Here is a 22,122-nt window from a genome sequence, read left to right on the forward strand (position 1 = left end):
CGCTACCGCCTTTTCCATAGCATATGAATGGAAAAGCCGGCGGAAAGCGCTTTTGCTGCGTATCAGTGTCGTAATTAAGAAAAAGCAGTGAATCAGGGAAATAAAACGTTATTTTCACCGTATTATCACAACTAGAAATGCAACTGTCACTATCTCTGTCCTCATTTATATTTTAAAATGCTAAACATTATATCCAGCTTAAAAAAAAACAACCTAAAAAGTCAGAGGTGAAAACATAAGTACAGAGAGGCATTGCTATGGAGATGATACACTTTCTCGCCTCATCTCACTGGTGTGAACTAGCTGGTTTCAGAACGTTGTATACCTGAACATGGCAATTAGTTGCAAGTTTCAACTCATCTTTGGGCTCTAAATGCACCAATACTCCAAACTAAACTGGCAAACCCCCACTTGTGTGTTCTAGCTGGTTTGCTGATATAAAGCCAGCAGCTGTGTGCTATCACTAGCGGCAGCTAAAGTAATGTTAGGTACTGGATAATAATCTCTCCAAACTGTAGTCTGTCTGCTTCTTAAACCACAATATCTTGTTTTTCTAATTGTATAATACAAAAGATGGGGTCGATGCTGATTATTTGGAGTAGTTTAAAGGAACCTTTCATGGAGCTTAGCTGAATAACACAAGTAAAGACATGAACACTAACATTAATACATTACTTTGCTGCGGTGATTAATAAAGTACTGTCCTGGTAATTACTTTTCCGTTGAGCAATTTAATTGCACTTGTAATAACACAGGCAAATCACTTGCTTGTTTTCTCATAAAACATGTACATTTATCAGGCTTTCATGCTTTTCCATGAAATGTATTAATTTATGAAGGTGGACTTATTTTTGCAAATCTTCACAAGTCCTGAACAAAATTATTTAAATCATATGCAACAAATCTTGATACAGTACATTTTAAATGCAGGAAATGAAACCTCATCCCCTGGAAAGCCAAGTCAAGCCCACAATTACCATTCAAGCACTAGTCGCAGCGTCAGCTTATCCACTACCTTTCTTGAATCAGTTTAATAATTAATGTTACAAAACCACAGCATCTGATATGCACAATGTCTTCATGACTTGCAGGCGTAACAGACAAAATAGAGCAAATAGATAACTGCTATTCTAATGGCGTACTGCTGTGTAGGTCTGTTATACAACTATTTTCTGTGCGGAACATGTAAAGTGAATGCTGTTGGTGGATTAAAAAAGACACTAAAGACGTGTAGTGTACAGTCATACGTACATAGTGGACAACAAGTACACTGAGCCTAATTAAGGCTGTGCTTTTTGTGTCCCTGCTGTGCTGTAGAAAAATAATGGCATGGTGGGCAGCAGGTGCAGAGAGACCAGTCTGCCAGTCCTGGGATATATCAACTAGTGGAACTGAGACTGCCCAGCATGTGGGACAAAATCCTGCAGTCTCACCTCCCCTCTAGAAGCTGTTGTAAGAGGGGGCTGTAATTTTCTATGTGATTCTTGTAAAGAGCAAGGTTAGTGGTGTTGCTGCAAGTGATTCGCCGTAGAGGGGCTAGTGTGACTGTGAGAGAGTGATGGAACAGGAAGACAGAAGGGAGTGGGAAGGAAGCGAAGTGGAGAAGAGTGAGGGTTTTTTCAAGCTCACTCTCTGCTGCTGAAGAAGCCACTGCAGTGTTTTCTCATTCAGTAAAGAAAGCAGCTATATGAGTCAGATACAGACTCTTGTTTTGTATGAATGACAGCAGTGTGTTCGTGATCGTTTTTAAAGGCAATTGAATGATTTGGGTCTATGGCCTCTAATAAAGTCCTCAAAAAGAAATACAAGGTAGATTGCAAAGCCATCCATCCTCTGTGATGTCTGGCAAACAAATGAGAGATGTAATGGATTCTTGAGAGATTTACCGACAAGCAGTGCACTGACCTTAACTGGGATTAAAGGAGGGCCAAGGATTGAAGGCTGGTATTTCTGACAGCACTACCAGAGCTGGCATGCTTCTGCACCTCGCACGCTGTTAAGCAAGCGCCCTGGGACACAGCGATTCCTCGATACAAGAAAGACACGAACCTCAGGCCCAGTGAGACACACTGTGTCAGCCATGAATAATTAATTCAATTGTGTATGCGCCCACTTTTAAAAACCTTTGCCACCATTCATATTCTGCACGCTGCTGATCCCCCCGAGACAGTGCACGCCAAGTTTTATGTCAACATTTCCATGCAGCCATTTCTCCTTAAAGTCAAATGTAAAAAGACACAATTCTTGTGAGTTGCAGTAATGAGGCAGTGTAGTGATGTTGCAGAATGTTTTTTTCTTCTTCCCCAGTGAGTTTTGGAGTGCTTCCATGGATACATTGAATCACCCCTGAATTAATACATTTATACCATGCACTGTGGAATAATATACAGCACATATAAAGTACTTTCATTTTGTTTTCTTAGTTGCCCATTTCTTCTGATTACATAGAAATATTCATGGCACAGTGAAGCGTTGTCAGAGGCATTACCAGGGTCATAGACCGATGTACTTAGATTCATTGCATAACATCAATATTCCACCTTGAGTGTACTATTCATTGAGCAAATCTCAGCACTAATGGATTTTCTTGGCCCTTTGTTCAACCATTCATCCATAAAGGTTTACTCAGAGTTTAACAGTTTTGATGTTAATGGGACTGTTTTCGTATAGAAAGCAATAACAATCAGTAGCACATTTATATTTGCCTTTTGTTGTACCCTTAGAGCATAATAGCTACAACTGCAACATCACATTTTATACATATGTAAAAAATTTGATGGTTGTTTTAGTTGTATGAGCATCACTGCCGGGCTGCTGCCATGATATTTAAATAACTTCCTTTGACCTATGCGTTCTTTGCACTTGCACATCTGATATGTGATATTGGGACATTCATATCAAATCTCTGACACTGCAGTTTAGTCTGACCTTTAAGATCAGAGTCGTTCACTTCATGATTTTGTTGTCAGATGTTACCGAAAGAGGTTCCTGAGTGTAAATGACTCCTCTTCATCACCCTTGGATTTTATGCCAGCCACATGATAGAAACATCATCAACATGCTCACTGTGAATTCTCCAGACAATGAGCTGCTCTGGCCTCAGCTGGACATTAAACAGACTTTGTACTAGGGAGGTGGCAGGATAAAGTCTGTTTAATGTCCAGTTAAACAGATTCAGACACTTGTGTTTTCAGCTATAGAACATCAGATTACTAAACACAGGTGGAAGCTGTCTGGACATAGTGTCAGTTCTCCGATCACAGTCGGAATCAAAATCCGACTGCAGAGCCTGGTTGAACCTGTTACATTAAACAGCCTGGTGCAACTGAAACTGAAAGTGTAGCCCATATATAATTTAAAAGCCCTATTACTTGACTCTAGTTGCCTTTCAGCATTGCCTAAGTTAAGGACTTTCAAATCAAGACAGAGCTGATGTGCAGTGGTTCAACAAGAACTTGTTTTCTTGTTTTTATCATCCTCTAGTCCTTATGCTCCCATTTCAATGAGCATAGTTTTCTTGGGATGCAAGACAATTCATTTCAAGGATGTTTATTTCCTAATAGCTGGTGAGTGTCCTTGTGGGTCTGGGGCTTTTCACCCCCCGGGAACGCGAGTATTGCGTCGCTTGCTCACATTTGGCACATTTTTGATCATCGCTTCATTCGCGTCTATTGCATGTAGCAGCTAAGGTGGCGAGCTAACTGAAGCTAACCCCCGGCTCAGCCTACTCTGCTGTTGTGCTAAATGAACGTTATGCTAGTGCTAACCAGGGGTCTGAATGCTTCTAAAAAGAATAGAAATGAGCTCACAGAGGAAGTGTGTGGCTGTCAGTGATTTAAACTCCGCAGCCGTACAGGCTGCTCCCCGATCTCCGGTAGATCAGAACGGGATACGCTTCACTCTTCACTGACGGCTTTCTTCTTCTTCTTCTGGTTTTCTGGCAGACTAGATGCCTATAGGCACATCGCTGCCATCCACAGTCCATAGTTATATCCATTATATTATTTCCATAGGAACAGTCTGGATTCCCCCAAGGACTGCAACAATGGCGGCTTTGGTGAGTCCGGTGAGCCCCTGGATGTTTAACGGTGAACTATGATGGAGCTTACCGCAATCTCAACTCTGATTGGCTGTCGCGGCACAGCTTCATGTGATGACGATTGAAAAGTTTTTTTTCAACTCCAAGCAACACACGCGATGAGGCAATAGACGCAATAGACGCTCAGGATGCGATGGACGCTTCATCGCTTTATCGCATCGCTCTTATTGCTCAGAATGCGTCGCCCGAAAAATCGCGTGTCATAACATCATTTACATTGATTTTGAAGGGCAGCTTGAAACTTCATCGCCTCCATTGCTTTTGGTGTGAATGCACGGTGAGGCTCCAAACAATCCCTCGGAAGATGGGGAGAAGCTGAGCGACAGAGAGATGGTATTAAGATGACCAAGCTGTTTGTTCAAAACACTTTAAAGTGTGTGCACAGGGATCTCAAAACAGAACAGTACTGTGAGAAAACTTCAAATTTAAAGTTGAAGGTTTTTTGTTTTTTTTAAATCATTGATTACATGGTTGGTTGGTTTACCAGAGCTTTTCACCCTGAAAACAGCTGCCTGAACCAAAACAGTGATTGGAAAGATGCTGAAACGCTGCTCAGACCTGGCATTAACATGCTTCCTTAATGATCCAATGACAAGTGAAATTTGATCGCTCAGACCACTTACGGAGGTGGTCCTTGAAGGTGAAGTACATACTCGTTTGAAAAGCCCATAGAGATTTATTACGGGTGAGCCAAACAAAGTATTTCTCATGTCACAGAAACCACTGACAAATTAGTGTATTCACAGAACGGACACTGTACCATCCACCTGCTCTCATCCTCAGATCTCTAGAGCTCTGTGCGCCACTGGTGCATGGCAAAGGCAGTCATACATATCGTTATTTGATCCATTGTTCATATAAAAGTAAAGAGTTTTGTGAACACAACAAACCAATAAGTGTGCAAACCAGTCTCATAAGAATGACATTCATATACTATTCGGTTGATTTGATACAGGAAACGTTTTGAGAGATCACCATGAACTTAAATTAAACTTTTTCCTCCTAGATTTAATTTGATTGACTTCTTCAATATTTACACAAAACTCTTTAACCAATTTTAAACAAATGCTTTTGGAAGAAAAAACTTGCAGGTCTAATTCTGTTGCTGACGAGTTTTATCCACGGAGCAGTGGAGACAGAAGGTTACCTAAATTCAGTGGAGTCCTATCTCTCTTGATTAACAGACAGTCAGAGCAAGGTTTAACACTATTACATCAAGGATGGCCTGAACAATGGTTGTGGGCTGGACAAATCTTATTCTCTGAGAAGAGACCAAACTCTGGCCTGAGTGGTGCTCAATCCAAGTCTGTTTCACAAAGCAAAAGGTGATTTGGAGATATGACTTTTCACAGGGCTGGTCTGGGCTCTCCTCACACTACAACAAAAGGTTTCAGGTTTAGAGAGCTGTGAATCAATGTAAAATAGTTTAATCCATTCAACTAACACAGAGCTGAAAAATGCACTAAGTATCTGTTAATCAAAGGAAAATAGTTCCTCTCAACATGGAGCTAAATGTCATAGAGAAGAGCAGGAACTTCAGTCAGTCAGTGAACAGGAAAGACAATATAAGGATTGGATTAAAAAAACTAAAACTATTAGGTAATGCATTTGTTATTACGGTAGGCTGGTGGCTGGCTTTAATCCTTGGTCTCCATGTATTTGCTTTACATGCCCAACCATCCACCCTGACATCCTCTATTAAATTGTTGTGCTGTGCAAGAAAGTCAAACTATCTGGATTAGAAAACATGAGCATATCTCAGGCAGCTTTTATGTTTCCTCTGAAACAGATTTGTCAAAACAAATTAACAGTATATAGTTTGATCTGTTTTTAGTTAATGGTACCTTAGGATATAAGGAATAGGGTTGAAGACTGATCATCAAACTGATGATACTCGATAAATCAATATGGCATGTTTTATTTGATCATATTTTTAGTGAAATATAGTTTGTACAAAACTGTTGATGCTCAGCACTGCTTACGATCACTTCAGTAAATCTGAAATGGCCTACACTCAGCAAAAGTGTGATGCATGGGGTCTGAGCTTTTACTGTGCATCTCATTTAGTGGCTGCTGAGCCAGAGAGGGGGTATTGGGGAAGGGGTGAAAGGACAGGAGACATAGTCGACAGTAAATGAACGATTTCTTAAAGCAACCACTACCTCATCTCTGGGGTGAATTTTATGTTTGGATTAGTGCAAACAGCTGCTCACTCACGTACGTAAAGGCTTACCATACCAAACGGATACCATTTCCCCAAGTAGTAGTCCAACATTACACTGAAGCAGCAGCTAAAATAATCCCCCTTAAAAAGTCTTGACACACTGCACATAAGGGCTGCATTTAGCCTAATCCTAAGCTTCGCCCAGTCACAAGTGCGACAAGAGTTTCTCATTGATTTCAACAAGCACAAGGAAAACCTCATTTGCTCATCGGCTCATCTGGCTGGAGGAGGCACTACACTCGCCTAATAAGCCCAAGATCCTTATCGCTATCCATCTTCCGTCCTTTAAATCTTCACTGCTTCTGCAGAAAATCAGTACTTATATAGCTGGGTGGCCCAAGCACACCCAGGCCACACACTGGGCCATAAAGCATTGCAAGCCATTGATTGGTGCTCTCAGAGGGCAGATAACAGTCAGAATATGGGGTGATAATGCCTTAATGTTGCTGATGGTGGTCAGACCAAATGGGCCCATTATGCAGCCTCCGTTTTATGATATCGTCAGCATCCTGCTTTTTTCCACTTGAAATGCTTCACAAATTCTTCATTCATGACTGTAAGTTGCTCTTTCATTCTCTTTCACTCTTTCATTTATCATGAACCTGTATAATAAATGTCTCCAATGAGTGGGCTCAGAAAATCACAAATGCTCTCTTTATCAGCTGGATTTTTTATTAGATTTATTAGATTTCATCAGCATCAGAAATGCTCTTTCACGCTCTTTTCCGCAGTCTATTTTTCCTCGCCCCAATGCAACGGCTCTCTGGTGGACTGTTATAGCTACTTGCAGAATATAAATGTTTTGTAGCATCATATAGATTGTTTCTTCCTAATACCTTGCTTCTGTCAGACTCCCTCTGAATTCCCTCAATTTAAACCACTGACCCTGCAGAACTTTCCCCTTTCTTCTTTTCAGCACAACTTCACTGAGCCGAAGCATTAACCAACGAGACATGTACAGTATATTGAGAGTGAGAGAGACATAGACGGGCAGGAAAGGTCAGCTCCTAACACTGACTACACAACACAGCCTCAGATGAGAAAAGGAAGTTCACAGAGAGCGCAGCTTTCTCTTGGCAAATTGAGACGTCTCCACGCTGAGCCTCGTTCATTCAGATTGGATTACAAGTCTGTTCGTGTAGCTACAGTGAACAGATTGCCCTTCTTACACATAACACTATACTTCTTATGCTGGTTTCTCTCATTTAATTTGAAACATCCATCATCCAGACTGTCGGCCAGATGGATGTTGTGTGGCTAGGAAATAAATATTTTTTACCCTTTAATCATCTGGAGAAATTTTTCCTGTGCAGTGTTTTTTTTTAGCACTACTGTGCTTTACCTTCAAGCAGATTCACAGAATTTTCACAGCAGTTCAGAACAATACAGGCCAAGCATTAGGAAATATGATGAGGACAACATTTTCCAAATTGGGCCCTTCATCCAGACCCACTCCATCATCATCACCATCACCCTTAAATCCAATACCAACACAGAATTTTAAATAAGCTAATGGCCATTAGCCTTGTAGTGACAGAGATGGAGTCTCTTACAACCATTTCAAAATCCAGTGTTAAATCTATCCAGGCCATGCTCTTTGTTAATATGCTCAATATGATTATAAAGCATAATAAGTCAAGTCTGTCAGTTTTCTTTCAAAAAAGATTCAGACAATTATATTCCACCTTTTTAACTTAAAAAAAGAATGAATGACAAAAGCAAAATTAAATATGCGTCATAAACATATTTAATCACGCATGTTGAAGATTCACATTGGAAAAGCTAAATGGAAACAGCAAAATTTGATAAAACTTAAACATGCATACAAGTTTTTACACTCGCCTGAGGTGGATTTTGCTGTTTAGGGTTGATGCGCTAAACAGGATATGGAAACACCTTTAACTCGCATGGCCGATGAGCTGTTTCCACTGTCGGCATCTTCACGGATATTCCCATAACATGTCTTCGTCTCTGAAGCATGAAACATGGACAATACTAGCTGACATGAAATAACTATTACACCTTATCCAATTGAAACAAATTCCTGAAGTCTCTTTTCATATTTTTCTCGTAGATAGTAATTTTTGAACATTACAAAAGTTTACCCTTAAAATTGTATTGACAGTTGAATGGAAACAGCTATTGACTGAATAAATTACTGCAAAGCAATACATCATGAGATCAAATAATCCGTAAACAAATGCATTTACTCTTCATCAATCACCATATCGAAAATCCATTAAATTTTCTAATAAAGTAACTTTTCTCCTTGACAAAACTTATCCTAACTTTGCATTATTTAGCCTCTTCCTGACACAATAGCATGACTTGTTTTGATGTCTTAGGTCCTTTAGTTTCAAGATACCAATTTCTCTAGCTTTAAATGAGCCTCTTTTAATTGTCAATCTTTTTAGCTCCTTACCTTTTCAGCTTTACCTGTATATCTGGTGCTAATTTACATTTTATCATGTACATACAACTTGTATCACTGAAGTATGTTGTAGTTGTAAGGGTCAACCATAGACCTTGGGCCTTTACCATCCCTGATGCCGGAGCTGAGTCAGTAGTGGGCTGCAGTGTTGTACTGTTGGTCTTCGATTAGCGTTTCTATCAAGAGAGGCAAGAACTGTTTTCCCTCCAGATTTCCCGAATCTGTCCAAGGATTTAAACCAGAAGAACAATTAATCAAGCACTTGCCTGTTGTAATTGATCCTGTTTGTTTTTTTCCTCTTATTTTTCAAGCTGTTCTCTTTCAAAACAATTAACACACATTCAGAAGCCAGCTATTGCAAGTGCATTCAGTAAAATCATCTTTTTCTTTAGTGTTGAATCTCATGATATATACAGTATAGGTTTGGCCAATGCAATGATAATGTACTCTTGTCAAGATTGATGTAAATGATTTACAGATAGATATCCCTTTAATATGTAGTGGTAGTATAGGGTCATTGTAGATAGTATTGTATAAGTGAGCCGGTTTGTTTCATGACATCATTTTTGCATCAGTATGTTAAAGTACTCTTCAGTTGTATTGAATGCACTGAATTCGCATTATTCCCAGTATATCTATAAATTGTTACTGAAATACATTTCCAGAGATGTGATATGAATGAACAGATACCATGGCGAACCCTAATGATGGCCATGTGATAAGTTCTACAGTAAGAGGCATGTGTTTGAGATCAGACTTAAATCCTTAATGAAACAAAATGAATCATGTATAGTATAAATAAATAGCTGTAATGCCAAATATATGTTTGAGGTAGTACCTGATTTTGTGCTTTTTTCTTGGTGTTCATTAGAAGTAATTAAAGGAAAATACACTGGCAGAGAGCTCGATGAGAAGATCAATTCCAGTCTCATATCTCTCCATAGACATGGAGGAAACAGCGAGCCTGTCTCTTTGTGAAAGTAACCAAAATGCCTAACAGCACTTTATAAAGCTCACTAATTGACATGTTATGTCTGTATTTTGGGGGGCTTTTTTGGTTGCTTGATGGTTATATACCGTTCTTTTTCTTGGGTGGGAGGAGCAACTGCTCAGGTCAGCTGCTGTCCCACTACATAATGTTACATGATTTTGAAAATAGCACATGGCACTACTCCCCAACAGTGCCAATCAAAAGCTGTTGTAGTTAATTTCGCACATCAACTACAGTGTAGCCTACAGCATTGTAAGTAACCATACACTGTGGCTGGCTGCAGTATCATAAATCCTGCCCCCTCCATATTAGATTTAGATGATTTCTGTCATTTGAACTGGCTCTTATCATGCTGATGTGTGTTCAACTGTTAATTTTTTTTTATAAGTCTGAGTTTAATTTATAATTTTATACTATAAAAACAGGATGAAACATCATGATTGATGACTCGTAATTGGTCAGGTGGGTGTATGGGCTGGACTCGATTCTGCCCGATTGCTGCTGCACAGACTCTGTTTGCAAAATATCAACATGGCAGCACATATATCCGGGATATTTTGGCTTTTGTACTGTGGGAGGAAGTGGAGACAAGTTGAACATCTGTAAATACAGTCTGTGATACTGAGACTAGGTACATATAGCCATCATAGCTACACCATAACCTTTTTAATGTTGAACTGAAAACACAGCTTTAGAAATGATGTCCACCAGAGTGACACATTTAAATTTTAACTGTATCACTCTACAGGTGTTCTGTTTAGTACAGCTTGGTCATAAAAATAAAGGGAATCAATTTAGAGGATTTTTTTTAAATTAAAAATTATGAAAAAGAAAAGATATCAGCTGATACATGTGGATTGGATTCTAGGCTGCAGTCACACTCCCATTGTAACATACACACACAGACACACACACACACACACACACACACACACACACACACACACACACACACACACACACACACACACACATACACACACACACACACACACGCATACACACACACACACACACACACACACACACACACACAGCAGGTGACTATGAATGTTTTATTGTCGCATACTCCAAAAGCTGCACATTTACTGCTTGTTTTGGTGTTTCTGCTCCTTACTCAACAGTGCAACTACATAAAAAAAGAAACCCTTTCTTCCCTTGAAACAAAAACAACAACTCAGGATAAGTTCACTATAAAACCTTTAATTCTCAGTTTAAAAAAAAATGCAGTAAAGTTGAAAAGGCTCATCTCGAATTTCCCTTAATGCTATTTGAGAGAGGTACAGAGAGGCTGCAGTGCAATAAGGTGTTCAAGTGTCGAGGCAGCTAGTAAAGTACTTTACATCCTGGGGTACCATGACTTTAATTGCTGCCTCCAAATGCTTCACTTGTTGCTGCGGTTGCGGCGTTGAGCTCTTGGACCATATTAGCCACTGCTTCTTCTGCTCCCTGACCCCTATGGTTTCCAACTTTCACCCCACAGAGAAGCACTGACACATTCAGTCCAGACTTCTGCTACACTGCAAAAAACATTCCCCTCGCTGTTTTATTACTTATATAAGTTAGATATTAGCATACAGCTGAGCCTATGGAGCAGATCCCTCTCTGGCTCTGCCCTTTATTAAAGCAAGATCATGAAAGGCTCCGTTACAGTGAGTGAAACAATACATTGCATTGACACTGCCTCTGGTGGCCTCTCGGGCTCACTTTTGAAAGGCTTTCTCAGCATTACTGGAGTAATTTTTTTTATGTCTGAGGGAGGACCATGTTTTTTGCCAAGTCATCATTCGGTGTAATATTATGGCACAGTGTGATGCAAAATTGGAGTGAAATCGTCAGCTAGGTGGGAAGCCAGGACTTAACACCCTAATAGATTGATGAATGTGTTATTATTTATTCCACTCTGTCTTTCTGTTTCTCTCACCACAGGTCAGGAGTGGCCATGCCATTTGGCTGTTTAACGATTGGGGAAAAGAAGGATTATAACAATCCTTCGGATGTGACAGATAAATATGACCTGGGTCAGATTGTTAAATCGTGAGTATCTCAACAGCTTCTTGATTTTTGAATGATGTATTATGTCTTCTTGAAAAACCATGATGTCCTGTGTTTATATCCCTGTTAATAAACATCAAATGCCATACAATGCTTTTTTCCCCAGGGAGGAGTTCTGTGAGATATTCAGGGCCAAGGATAAAACTACAATGAAAATGTATACGTGTAAAAAGTTCCTGAAAAAGGATGGAAGGAAAGTCCGCAAGGCTGCGAAAAATGAGATCCTCATCTTAAAGATGTAAGTCATTCATTGCCGTTGATGTTCTCTGGAGTCTAATAATTAGTTTTGTGACGAGAAAAGTTATTTGCTTTTTGTTTTCTCTATTTCATCTTCTTAAAGACTAATTTGACAGGCATCAACTATTTTTTTAAAGAAAAAACAATTCAAGCGAACCTCTTTATGCTCAGTGATCATACACAGCCACACAGCAACTTCTCTGTGATCCTCTAACTTTCAGGTAAAACCCACATTTGCATAACCTGGTCTTTATCAAACAATTTGTCACTGATGGCAGCAAAGCAGTGGAGCAGGATGAATATGAAAGTGGGATTTTTTTCACAAGAAACCTTTCAAACATGAACTCATATTCTTCTGAAAATGAGCCTTCAATAACAGGGATGTGCACTGCTCCTGGTTTATGGTACGATCATCAGTGGGAGGTTTGAATGAATAATCAAATATGATGACATTGTCAAAGGCTGGGAATAACCTACTGAGAAAACATCAAATGCAGTCTTTATTAAATGCTTGAATATAGGCATTAGGAAAAAAAAGAGGTGCTTCTACAATTAGTAATCAAATCCTGCTCACTCATTTGTCATTTGTACAGACGGTTAGATATATTGTATAGACAGATAGATAGATAGAGTGTCTGACTAACACCTGGTTCTTAAGCAAAGGAAACATTCACCACCCCAGTAAATAGGACCAACCTTAGATACGACTGGGCAATGGGAGATATTTCTAGTCCGCTCAACTAATAGAACCTTTTAGCTATCAGCCAGAAAGCTAATGTTATGCTTGCAAGATCAAAGTCAATAACATTGCCTACAGGTGACAAACAGTAAATATCATTTGACAGTATATTTAACAACAAGACAAGCTACAGTAGCTATTCAGCCTTGTCATTATCCCCATTATCAATATCTGGATTTTCACAAACAAGTGATATGCCATATGTATGTCGATCGCAGCCTGCAGTATTGTTAGCTTATTGGGATGTATGAAGATTGCTTATGTGATACAAAGTCAGTAAGTTCAGAAGGGCACTGTACTTCTTGCAGCTTGTGTTTTACAGTTGCCATCATTGTAGTGTTCAGAGGATGAATACTGAAGGCCTAGTGTTGTTTAAAAGATGTTAGCTTGTTGCTAATAAATTGTAAACCGAGGTGAACAGAGAGTTTCACGGGTAATAGGTGTCCATTATCACTTTTTAATAGACCCCCCACAACCAAACATAACAAAGTATTCACCTAAAGCAGTATTATGAAATAACAAATAACATAAGAGCACAACAGTGAGTTAAATTGTGCACGGTCCCTATTCCGAGGAACTAATTTGCAAGCCATTTCTTCAAAGGCTGCTTAAAATTGGTCTCTGCTTCAATGAGGTTCAGAGATACTGTGAGTTTATTCTATTCAAATGCAGCCATGGATAAAAATGTGTTTTGGCGCTTGAACTCTTGAATCTTAAAAGTATGACTTGGTTGAGCTGCCTCTTGTTGCAGGGTTGTGATTGCCTCTGAAGTGACTTAAGTACTTAGACAGGTATTCGGGGACCTCATTAAGAACAATTTTATGGGTAAATCCCAACTTGATTTTGTTCCTTCTCAGTCAAGAGTTATTTTAAAATATTGTTAATTTCTTTGACTTAAATTCTCATATTGGTCACTTGGGTGTTGTGTATGTGCAGAGTTTTACTGAAAGGGAAAATAAATTTCTGAACTCTGCTTAAATCTGAATTTAAAACTCATATCCATTCACAGATTTCTGATGTTTTTTAATGAATGAGACGGTTTAGATGTAATTGGAAGAATGTTTAATGAGGCAATTTAACTCAGCCACAAAAAAAAAATCAACAGTTATGAGTATTTTTTATATGTTTTAAACTATGTATGGAGGGGGTCTTTAATAGGGTACAAAAATGTCTTATACTGGGAATACTTAAATTATTAGACCAATCTAATGCATGCACTCACACTTGAGTTGGCAAAAATGACTCCCCTCATCTTTTTGTTATTACAAGAGGTGGTTGCAGAGAATGACCCTTTTGCTGTAGAGAAAACACCACATGTACTGTGTAGGTCTTCTGCACTGTATGTTTAAAATATCTCCCCATTTGCTATCTCCACACTCTACATTCACTTTCTATTTCAATGTTCAAATTTAGTTTAAAGGACGTGCACTTCTTTTATCTAAAAATCCCATGATGCATTGCTTTTTCTTGTATTCTGATGTAAAAGACAGTCAGTTACATACTGTATATATAACACTCAAATTGATATTGATAGATAAAAGTCCTAAATCTCAATTTGCCATTAATTAGGTAACCTATTAAGTCTTGTATGAATGAAGAACTGAACCCTCGGCCACATCAATGTAATTTAAGAAACTGTTGCTGTGTATGCCGATTGCTAATCCTGCAGTATTGGTTCGTGCAGCTCTCTCGAGAACTGCTCATCCAAACAACTTCACACTCTGCCCGAGCAATGCAAGAGGAATAAGAATAATTTACTAACAGCTAAGTATTTCAGACTAGGCTATTTCCTGGCACAAAACATTCATACGACCTACGGTTCAAAATTTACAGGCCAAAACATAAAGTTTGCATTGAATTTGACACTAAGCTCCTAACTGGGTTCACAGCATTACACCTGCTAAGTGGGAAGTAGATCAGGGGTGGACAGGCAGGACAATCAAGCTGGCGATGTTGTCGTCAAAGGCATAGTCAGCTGCTCTGCACCATGTTGGGCAGTTTAACATGCAGACTGACAACTGATTGTGGTCCCTCTCTCTGTCTCTGTGACAACTGTAATGTGTTATTGATGGGCATTAAAGCAGGTCTTGATTATTTCTTTGACTGAATGAATGATGCAGACGTCATCACCTATATGATTACTGATTCTCTCTCTATCTTTTTGTTTCTCTCTCCATCTTGTGCTTTCTGACACATCTCCTCAGGGTGAAGCATCCCAATATTCTTCAACTGGTTGACGTCTTTGAGACCAAAAAGGAGTACTTCCTCTTCCTTGAACTGTGAGTTCAGATGTCTGATGAGCCGGGGGGAAAAGGCTCTCTGCTTTTCTTTGCGGTAGTTGGGCCTGTTGAACTGTATGTGTTGATTATACACTTGTGGGGAATGAGCTGCTGTAGCCTGAGGCCCTGTAGATATGAGAACAGCTCTGAACTCCACTCATTTGGTATTCAGATATGATTGCTTGCTAGCTGCTCTGTTCTCATCAGCATGTGTTCTTGGGGAATTTCATGCATTTCCATGGATATACTAAATGCACAATACTCGTCTCATCCTTCGGGGACACTTGATTTGTGGGTTTAAGAATTCTGATTAGAAAGAAAATGATGAAACACAAAATAAACATCTATGGGGAAATGATTAAAAACATTTGCTTTTATGTGTTTGGTGTGTTGTGTAATCTTGTCAAAAACTGTTATTCTTGGAAAAATGTAATTAACATTTCACTATAAATATACAATGTAAAAAATTACAATTAGAAGATTCTATATTACCAGATCTTTTGTGTGTGTGTGTGTTCCCAGTCAGATTTAAACTGGTCACATTGCAGTTACACAGTGCAAATCCACCAACGCTCATAGAAAATCACTTTCATATCTTTTAAAAAACAACGAGTAAAGCCTTGCGGAACTTTTTTCCCCCACAGTGCAACAGGCAGAGAGGTATTTGACTGGATCCTGGATCAAGGCTACTACTCAGAGCGAGACACCAGCAACGTGGTGCGCCAGGTGTTGGAGGCTGTCGCCTACCTCCACTCCCTGCATATTGTTCACAGAAACCTCAAGGTAACACGCTACAGTAGTGCAGGACTTGTAGGCAGAAGTAAACAAGATGTCATTACTGTGTAGGTATCTTACTGTTAACCACATCCCTAAAACTGTTTTCTATTTATAGGATTTCACTTTTTAACCACCTTTACCAAGAAAAAATCCAGGACACCCTATAGAATCAGTCATATGCTAAATTTATTGTGATATACAGATGTAGATGTCTGACTATGACAAACGATGCCCAACGAGGCTGAAATTTGTCAACTCCAAAATGAGTTGTGCGGCTCAAAAACAAGCTCAAATTGTAGTGTATGCCCAGCTTTACTGTCCTGTGCCGTTATCGGCTGCTCCAACAATAAACCTCAACCTTTGATTATTTGTAAAAGTATTTGTGAAATGGTTGTTATCTTACATGTATATTATGGTATCGTTTTGATTTATGTTGTGCTTATATTTATTTATTGTTTGTTGTGGTGGATGGAGAGTCGGGTGTGGGTAATTTATATCCTGTACCAGATAATTTTACATAAAATGTTTATTCAGTTAAAGAGCATATAATGCTGGCCATGGATCACACAGCACTTTCAGTAAAGTTCGTACAAATAATATATGACACTTATTTTTTCTGATCTCACCCCATATCCAGATAGATGCACTACGATTTGCATCACACCGCAGGGTTCACGTAAATTAGTCTGTAGAGCAGAGATTCAAGATGAAAAATGAGTAATAGAAGAGAAGGTGGTTGCCCTATGATTACTATTCATGTCAAAAGCTGGATTAGCCTCTCCACCTTGCTCCCTCTCAATCTCTCAGTATGGGACTGTCAGCTTAAATGAAAGTCAATGCATTTTTAAAGAGGGAATAAGTCAAACTTGGTTGAGGCTTTAGCTGAAGTCCAATCATCCAAAAATGAAGATGAATGTTTCACGTTTGATTTTATTTAATCTGCACTGGTTAATTAAACCTTTTAGATGTTTCTCATATTTCTGTCAGAAAATGATCTCACAACTGAAATTCAATCTCCTAAATATTCACTTGATGATTACCTATGGAAATGAAAGACCTTAATCATGAATATTACATGTGTTGTTATTGCAATAACCTTTTTTTCAGTTGGAAAACTTGGTTTACTACAATCGCCTGAAACACTCTAAAATCGTCATCAGTGACTTCCATCTTGCTAAGCTGGAGAACGGACTAATTAAAGACCCCTGTGGGACACCAGAGTACCTGGGTGAGAATACAGATTAGTAGCATATAAACCATTGTGAATGTGATGTGGCAGTCTGCTGATATTTTGGTGATGCTTTCCTTTTGTGTAGCTCCAGAGGTGGTTGGCAGACAGCGATATGGCAGGCCTGTGGACTGCTGGGCAACAGGTGTCATCATGTACATACTGTAAGTCGTGACATAAAACATAAACCCCTTTCAACCCATAAACCAAAAATCTCAAATTATCTGGACCGGCAGAGCTGTATGTGAGAACGCAAATGTCCGAATTAGTTGGATCTCACATCAAACAGAAATTGCAAGCTCCCTAGTACAAAGTCTTTGCATGACCGATTGAGCCCATGTGTGAATAGAGCTGCTCGTTGTGCAGAGAATTCACAAGTTTGGGAAGTTTGCTAAGACAGCTTCAGACTTGGTTGATATCGGTAAAGCGTGTACATCATGTGATAATACATAAAAAGGCCCTGTATAAATATAGGATGTTTTTTGTCTCCTGATGCTCTTCCTTTACTACCTAAGGCTGTCAGGCAATCCTCCTTTCTACGATGAAACAGATGATGATGATTATGAAAACCATGACAAGAACTTGTTCCGAAAGATCCTGGCAGGCGATTATGAGTTTGACTCTCCGTACTGGGATGAAATCTCAGATTCAGGTACTTTTTTAACTGTGAAGGAATAGCAATGACAGCATACTGGGTATACAATTCAAATTGAAAAGTGTTTTTTCCAAACACGTTATATTTATGTCCATCAAACCCTTTTTGTTGAGTTTGTACTGTGATTTTTCTCTGACAGCTAAGAGTCTGGTTGCTCGCCTGATGGAGGTGGATCAAGACCAGAGACTGACAGCCCAGGAGGCTATAAACCATGAATGGTAAGTGGCAGAGCGGTGATATATTGTACATACCATTTAAACCAGAGCAGAATGATCAGACTGTAGACAAAAGAGCAGACTTTCTTCCTTGTGTTTAATAATGCTTTACTCAACAACAAAACCAAACCTACTTGCCACATTAGTGAAGCTCTAGCGATAACAATGTTTGGAGTATTTAAAACAAATATTGGATGGATTGGCATAACATTCAGCACATAATGTAGATTCAAGGTTCACAGATAATGTATTCTACTTTCTGTGGTGATCTGATGACTTTTACTTTAGTGCCACAAGCAGGATGACATTTTCTGACTATTTCTACTATTGAAATGTCCTTATAAATATTGGATGGATTGCCAATATGTTTGGTACAGACATTCATGTTTCCCACAGGGTCATTTGTAATGACTGAAATGATTATGGAAAATTGAGTTCAGTATATATAAATATAAAAAAATTACCATCCCATGACATTTAGGGTTTAGTGCTAATTAGCAACATTGACCTATCATCCACCTTAAGTTAATACGGTAAACAACAGTTGTGTATTTACACAGCAGTTATGGAGCAACATTATCATTCTTAAGTAGCTGTGTTTCTTGCCACCGGATTCACTCTCTTTTTGCTGTGTTTAGTGCCTATCAACTCCTGTCAGAGATATTTGTCCCAGGTGCAACCCCAGTAAGAGACCCAATCTCGGCTCAACATTACTGTCTTTAAGAGATCATAGCACGCTGCGTTTAAAACATATAGGTATTATATGGGACTAGGCCTTCTAAGGAGGGAAGGGGCCAAATTGCACTCCAAAGTTGGCTAAATTCTGGCAAGGGAAAACAGTCCCTTGACCTCTGACCTAAAGCTAAAATCATGAAAATTGGTTGCCCCCATGCAGTTTGGGGCAATAACCCTGCAGTTTTTCTCATGAAGTACGAAGATGTTCATTTCCCCTATTCTAAAATGGTGTGACTTTTAGTGACCTCGAGAATAATCACAGTCTCATGAAACTTTACAAACACAAACTAGAGACCAAGTGCATTCAGAGGATGAGTGGCTTAGGTAAATTGACAATAATGGGGTATGAAAGCAATTTACACAACAGAAATGTTCGCTATCCAATCAAAATCTCCACAGTCAAAAGTTGCCGTGTGGCTTCAATTTAACCACAATATTACACTCTGAAGTACCCCAGTATACAGTATATATAATTCTTTGTTATTCATTGTTTTAATAGAGACACCTCATTGTGCATCTGTATGTTTTGGTGGTTGTTCAGTTGTGACTGTAATTGTAGAATTATTTTGTTAAACAGGCATACATTAATCACTTTATCAGTTACACTCTTGGCTCTTCTTAGACGTGTCAGATAGAGACACTTCCAGCACATTTTGTATATAAATTGATTGTCAGAGGGACAAAAACAAGGAGGAAAAGGACCAAACTGAAGAATAATCAAAATAAAACAGTTGGAAAAGGCTGCCAGTCAACTAAATGGCAGCAGCAAGTGGCATCCAAAGATAGGGGAAAACAAAAAGCTCTGTTGTAAAGTTGTGTTTTTCCAATTTTCTACAACAGGATCTCTGGTGGTGCAGCTTCAGATAAGAACATCAAAGAAAATGTGTGTGCACAAATAGAGAAGAACTTTGCCAGAGCTAAATGGAAGGTAAGGCCTTTTGTTCTCTCTTCCAGAGATGTCTTCTTTACAACGTTCAACAGCAGTTGTACGATCCTTGAACAGGGAAGTGTAATAGTGCGGTATTGTATAACAGTTAAAGTAGTCCCATGAGAATCAATGTTCTCTGGGCAGGTTTTCAGGTTATGGCCCCTATTTGAGTTCAGTTTGTTCTCCCTTCTCCTACAGAAAGCTGTGCGGGTCACAACCATCATGAAGAGACTGAGAGCACCTGAGCAGAGTGACTCGAGGGCAACCAGCCCCACGGCCGGTGCTCCAGCAGACGCCGCAGCTCCCCAGGCCGCCACCGACCCCTCTGTACCCTCATCTGCCACAACACCTGAGGGAGTGTCCGCTGCTGTCAAAGAGCTCGCTGCTGTAGTGGAGTCAAGCCAGTCCGTGCCAGAGGCTGGAGCCGGGGTGGCAGCCTCAGCCGGGGAGCCACAGCAACCGAGCCCAGTGCCGCAGGAGCCCGAGCCCACATCGCCCTGTAATGGAGAAGCTTCTGCTGCTCTCCATGCAGTCACTGAGGCTGGCGATGAGCAGGGTTAGACCCCCCCCCCAAACCGCACCACACCCCACGCCAACCCTCCCTGTGTGACCTCTGCAGTCCCCACCAACTCCTGCACACTGTACATTAGCTGCTAGCATGGTGACACTGAATCTGCTTCTCTCTCACTTGCAGCATTAGTATCATCTCATGGAGGCTGTGTACTACCTTTCCTGAGTGCTGCGTTGCATTGGCTGTCTTTTTACATGTATTGTGTCTTTTTTCACTGACCCTCTGGTGTTTTATGTCAGATTATAGAAACCATGTCTATCCCTGCACACTTTTTAGGGGCAAGAACAGATTTTTTGTCAAGCTGTGGCTTACAGCTAAAGTCTTCTTTCTTATTCTCCTCTTAGTGATAGGAGAATATCCTGTAGGGAGATATAATTGTACTGAAAACGACTTTTAATCCTTTTTAATGAGCCAACTTGGGAAACTTCTCCCTTCCAGTCTTGCAATTACCGTATTTGTTCTTCGATTCAGTCGAAAAGTTTTGCTTCTGAAATTTTGACCTTGTACCTTGATAACTCAGTAAGTGCTGTGCTTCACACATAGAGAAGTTCACATATTCCCGTCCCAGGGGAAATATGGCTGTTTTTCTTATCTGTTCTTGTCTACACTAATAAGTTATTGTATGTTAAACAATCCTGAGATTGGTTGCTGGGAGTTATTATGCCCAATACTGTATTTCTATCTAGGCAGCTTCACACATAAGCATACACACAAACACTATGTTCCTTGCTAACTTCCTGCTCAGGAAAGAACCTCATAGCTGTAAGTGTAAAGATTCTGTATATAGAGACCTTCGTAGAAGTAGCCAAAACAGCATGCATTCTCACTTTTGCTGTTCATTTTACATTTACAGCCACTTGGTGGATAAAGATGCGCAACCGCCAAACTCCTTATTGCGGGCCACAGCCCACTTGCCTCGTGCCACAAGCCATGCCGAAGCTAATGTTTTTTTCCAAAAGCACACTATACAATATGCTGTCTATAACCACTGTTCATTTAGCACCCCTGCTGTCAATGTAAGTTATATGAAAAAAGTCTTCATTACATAGCAGTTCTATGCATCCAAATTAATTTGTAGCTTTTCTTTTGTAGAAACTTCATGACATTTTTATTCATCACGTAACAAAAACTGTTTTTTATTTGCTAGATGTCAGTCTACTGGTATCTACTCTGATTGAATCATGTCCTAAGTGTTAGGATATTGACTCAAAATGCCAAACATGTCTTAATATTTGTTGTAACTGTAAAAGAAAATGTGCATTAACTGACCACATGCAGCTTTCTAGGGAAGACATGCATCATTGTGGTAACTCTCATCTTCACCAACTCAGCTTTGCTGACCTGTATTGTACAGTACTGAAAAAAGATGAATGAAGACTATGTTTGACTTTTTTGAACTCACTGTTTATTTATCAAGATATTTTTATTGCCATATCTCTTTTTGTTGTTGTTTTTAGCTCTTGTAGTCATGTGTTTACTCCATAGATTTTTCTCCTTATACTTGAGAAATAGTAATAATCTTTCCTTTTCTTGTCATTGGTCCCCTCGAGCATTAATAATGAGCTACAGAAGAAATTCTCTGTAATCACTCTAGAGCAATATTCGAATGGCTGCAGAAACTGTGATTCCTGGTGTCCTTTCAATATAGTCCATGTACCTGTAAGTAGAAGTCTATAGTCCAGCTGTCAGGCCCTTTAGGACCATTTAACTTGAACTAAGTTCCCTCTACCAAACTTTCAAAGTCGTCAGTTTGCTGTGCTATTCTCACTACGTAACTTGCTGTCTTGTTACCTTGTTTTCACACTATCTGACTGACCGGTGACAGGGGGTTACACACTACTAACTGCAACCCATTCTCATCCCAACTCGTCACATAGGCCTGTAGCTGTTTTGTGAGGACCCTTTGGTGTCACTTGTCACACTGGGTAGCTCAACGGTGACGCTCCACTATGGTGGCT

At 39.6% G+C, this 22,122-nt stretch overlaps 1 protein-coding gene across 1 annotated transcript in view; it reads left to right on the forward strand.

Moving 5' to 3' along the window:
- LOC310965086 (caM kinase-like vesicle-associated protein) overlaps positions 1-20,154 on the forward strand; it is a gene marked incomplete at its 3' end in the record, with an annotated part of 42,012 nt that extends 21,858 nt beyond the window's left edge. The window contains exons 2-11 of the mRNA XM_083938495.1: positions 11,675-11,782; positions 11,907-12,038; positions 14,981-15,055; positions 15,700-15,838; positions 16,940-17,060; positions 17,149-17,224; positions 17,576-17,712; positions 17,855-17,933; positions 19,506-19,593; positions 19,792-20,154. Of these exons, the coding sequence (XP_083794621.1) occupies positions 11,688-11,782; positions 11,907-12,038; positions 14,981-15,055; positions 15,700-15,838; positions 16,940-17,060; positions 17,149-17,224; positions 17,576-17,712; positions 17,855-17,933; positions 19,506-19,593; positions 19,792-20,154 (1,305 nt within the window). The 5' untranslated portion in view covers positions 11,675-11,687. The remainder of the gene's footprint in view (positions 1-11,674; positions 11,783-11,906; positions 12,039-14,980; positions 15,056-15,699; positions 15,839-16,939; positions 17,061-17,148; positions 17,225-17,575; positions 17,713-17,854; positions 17,934-19,505; positions 19,594-19,791) is intronic.
- Positions 20,155-22,122: the final 1,968 nt, after the last annotated feature.

Source organism: Echiichthys vipera (genome assembly GCF_963691815.1).
Source record: "Echiichthys vipera genome assembly, chromosome: X".
Classification (NCBI taxonomy): domain Eukaryota; kingdom Metazoa; phylum Chordata; class Actinopteri; order Perciformes; family Trachinidae; genus Echiichthys; species Echiichthys vipera.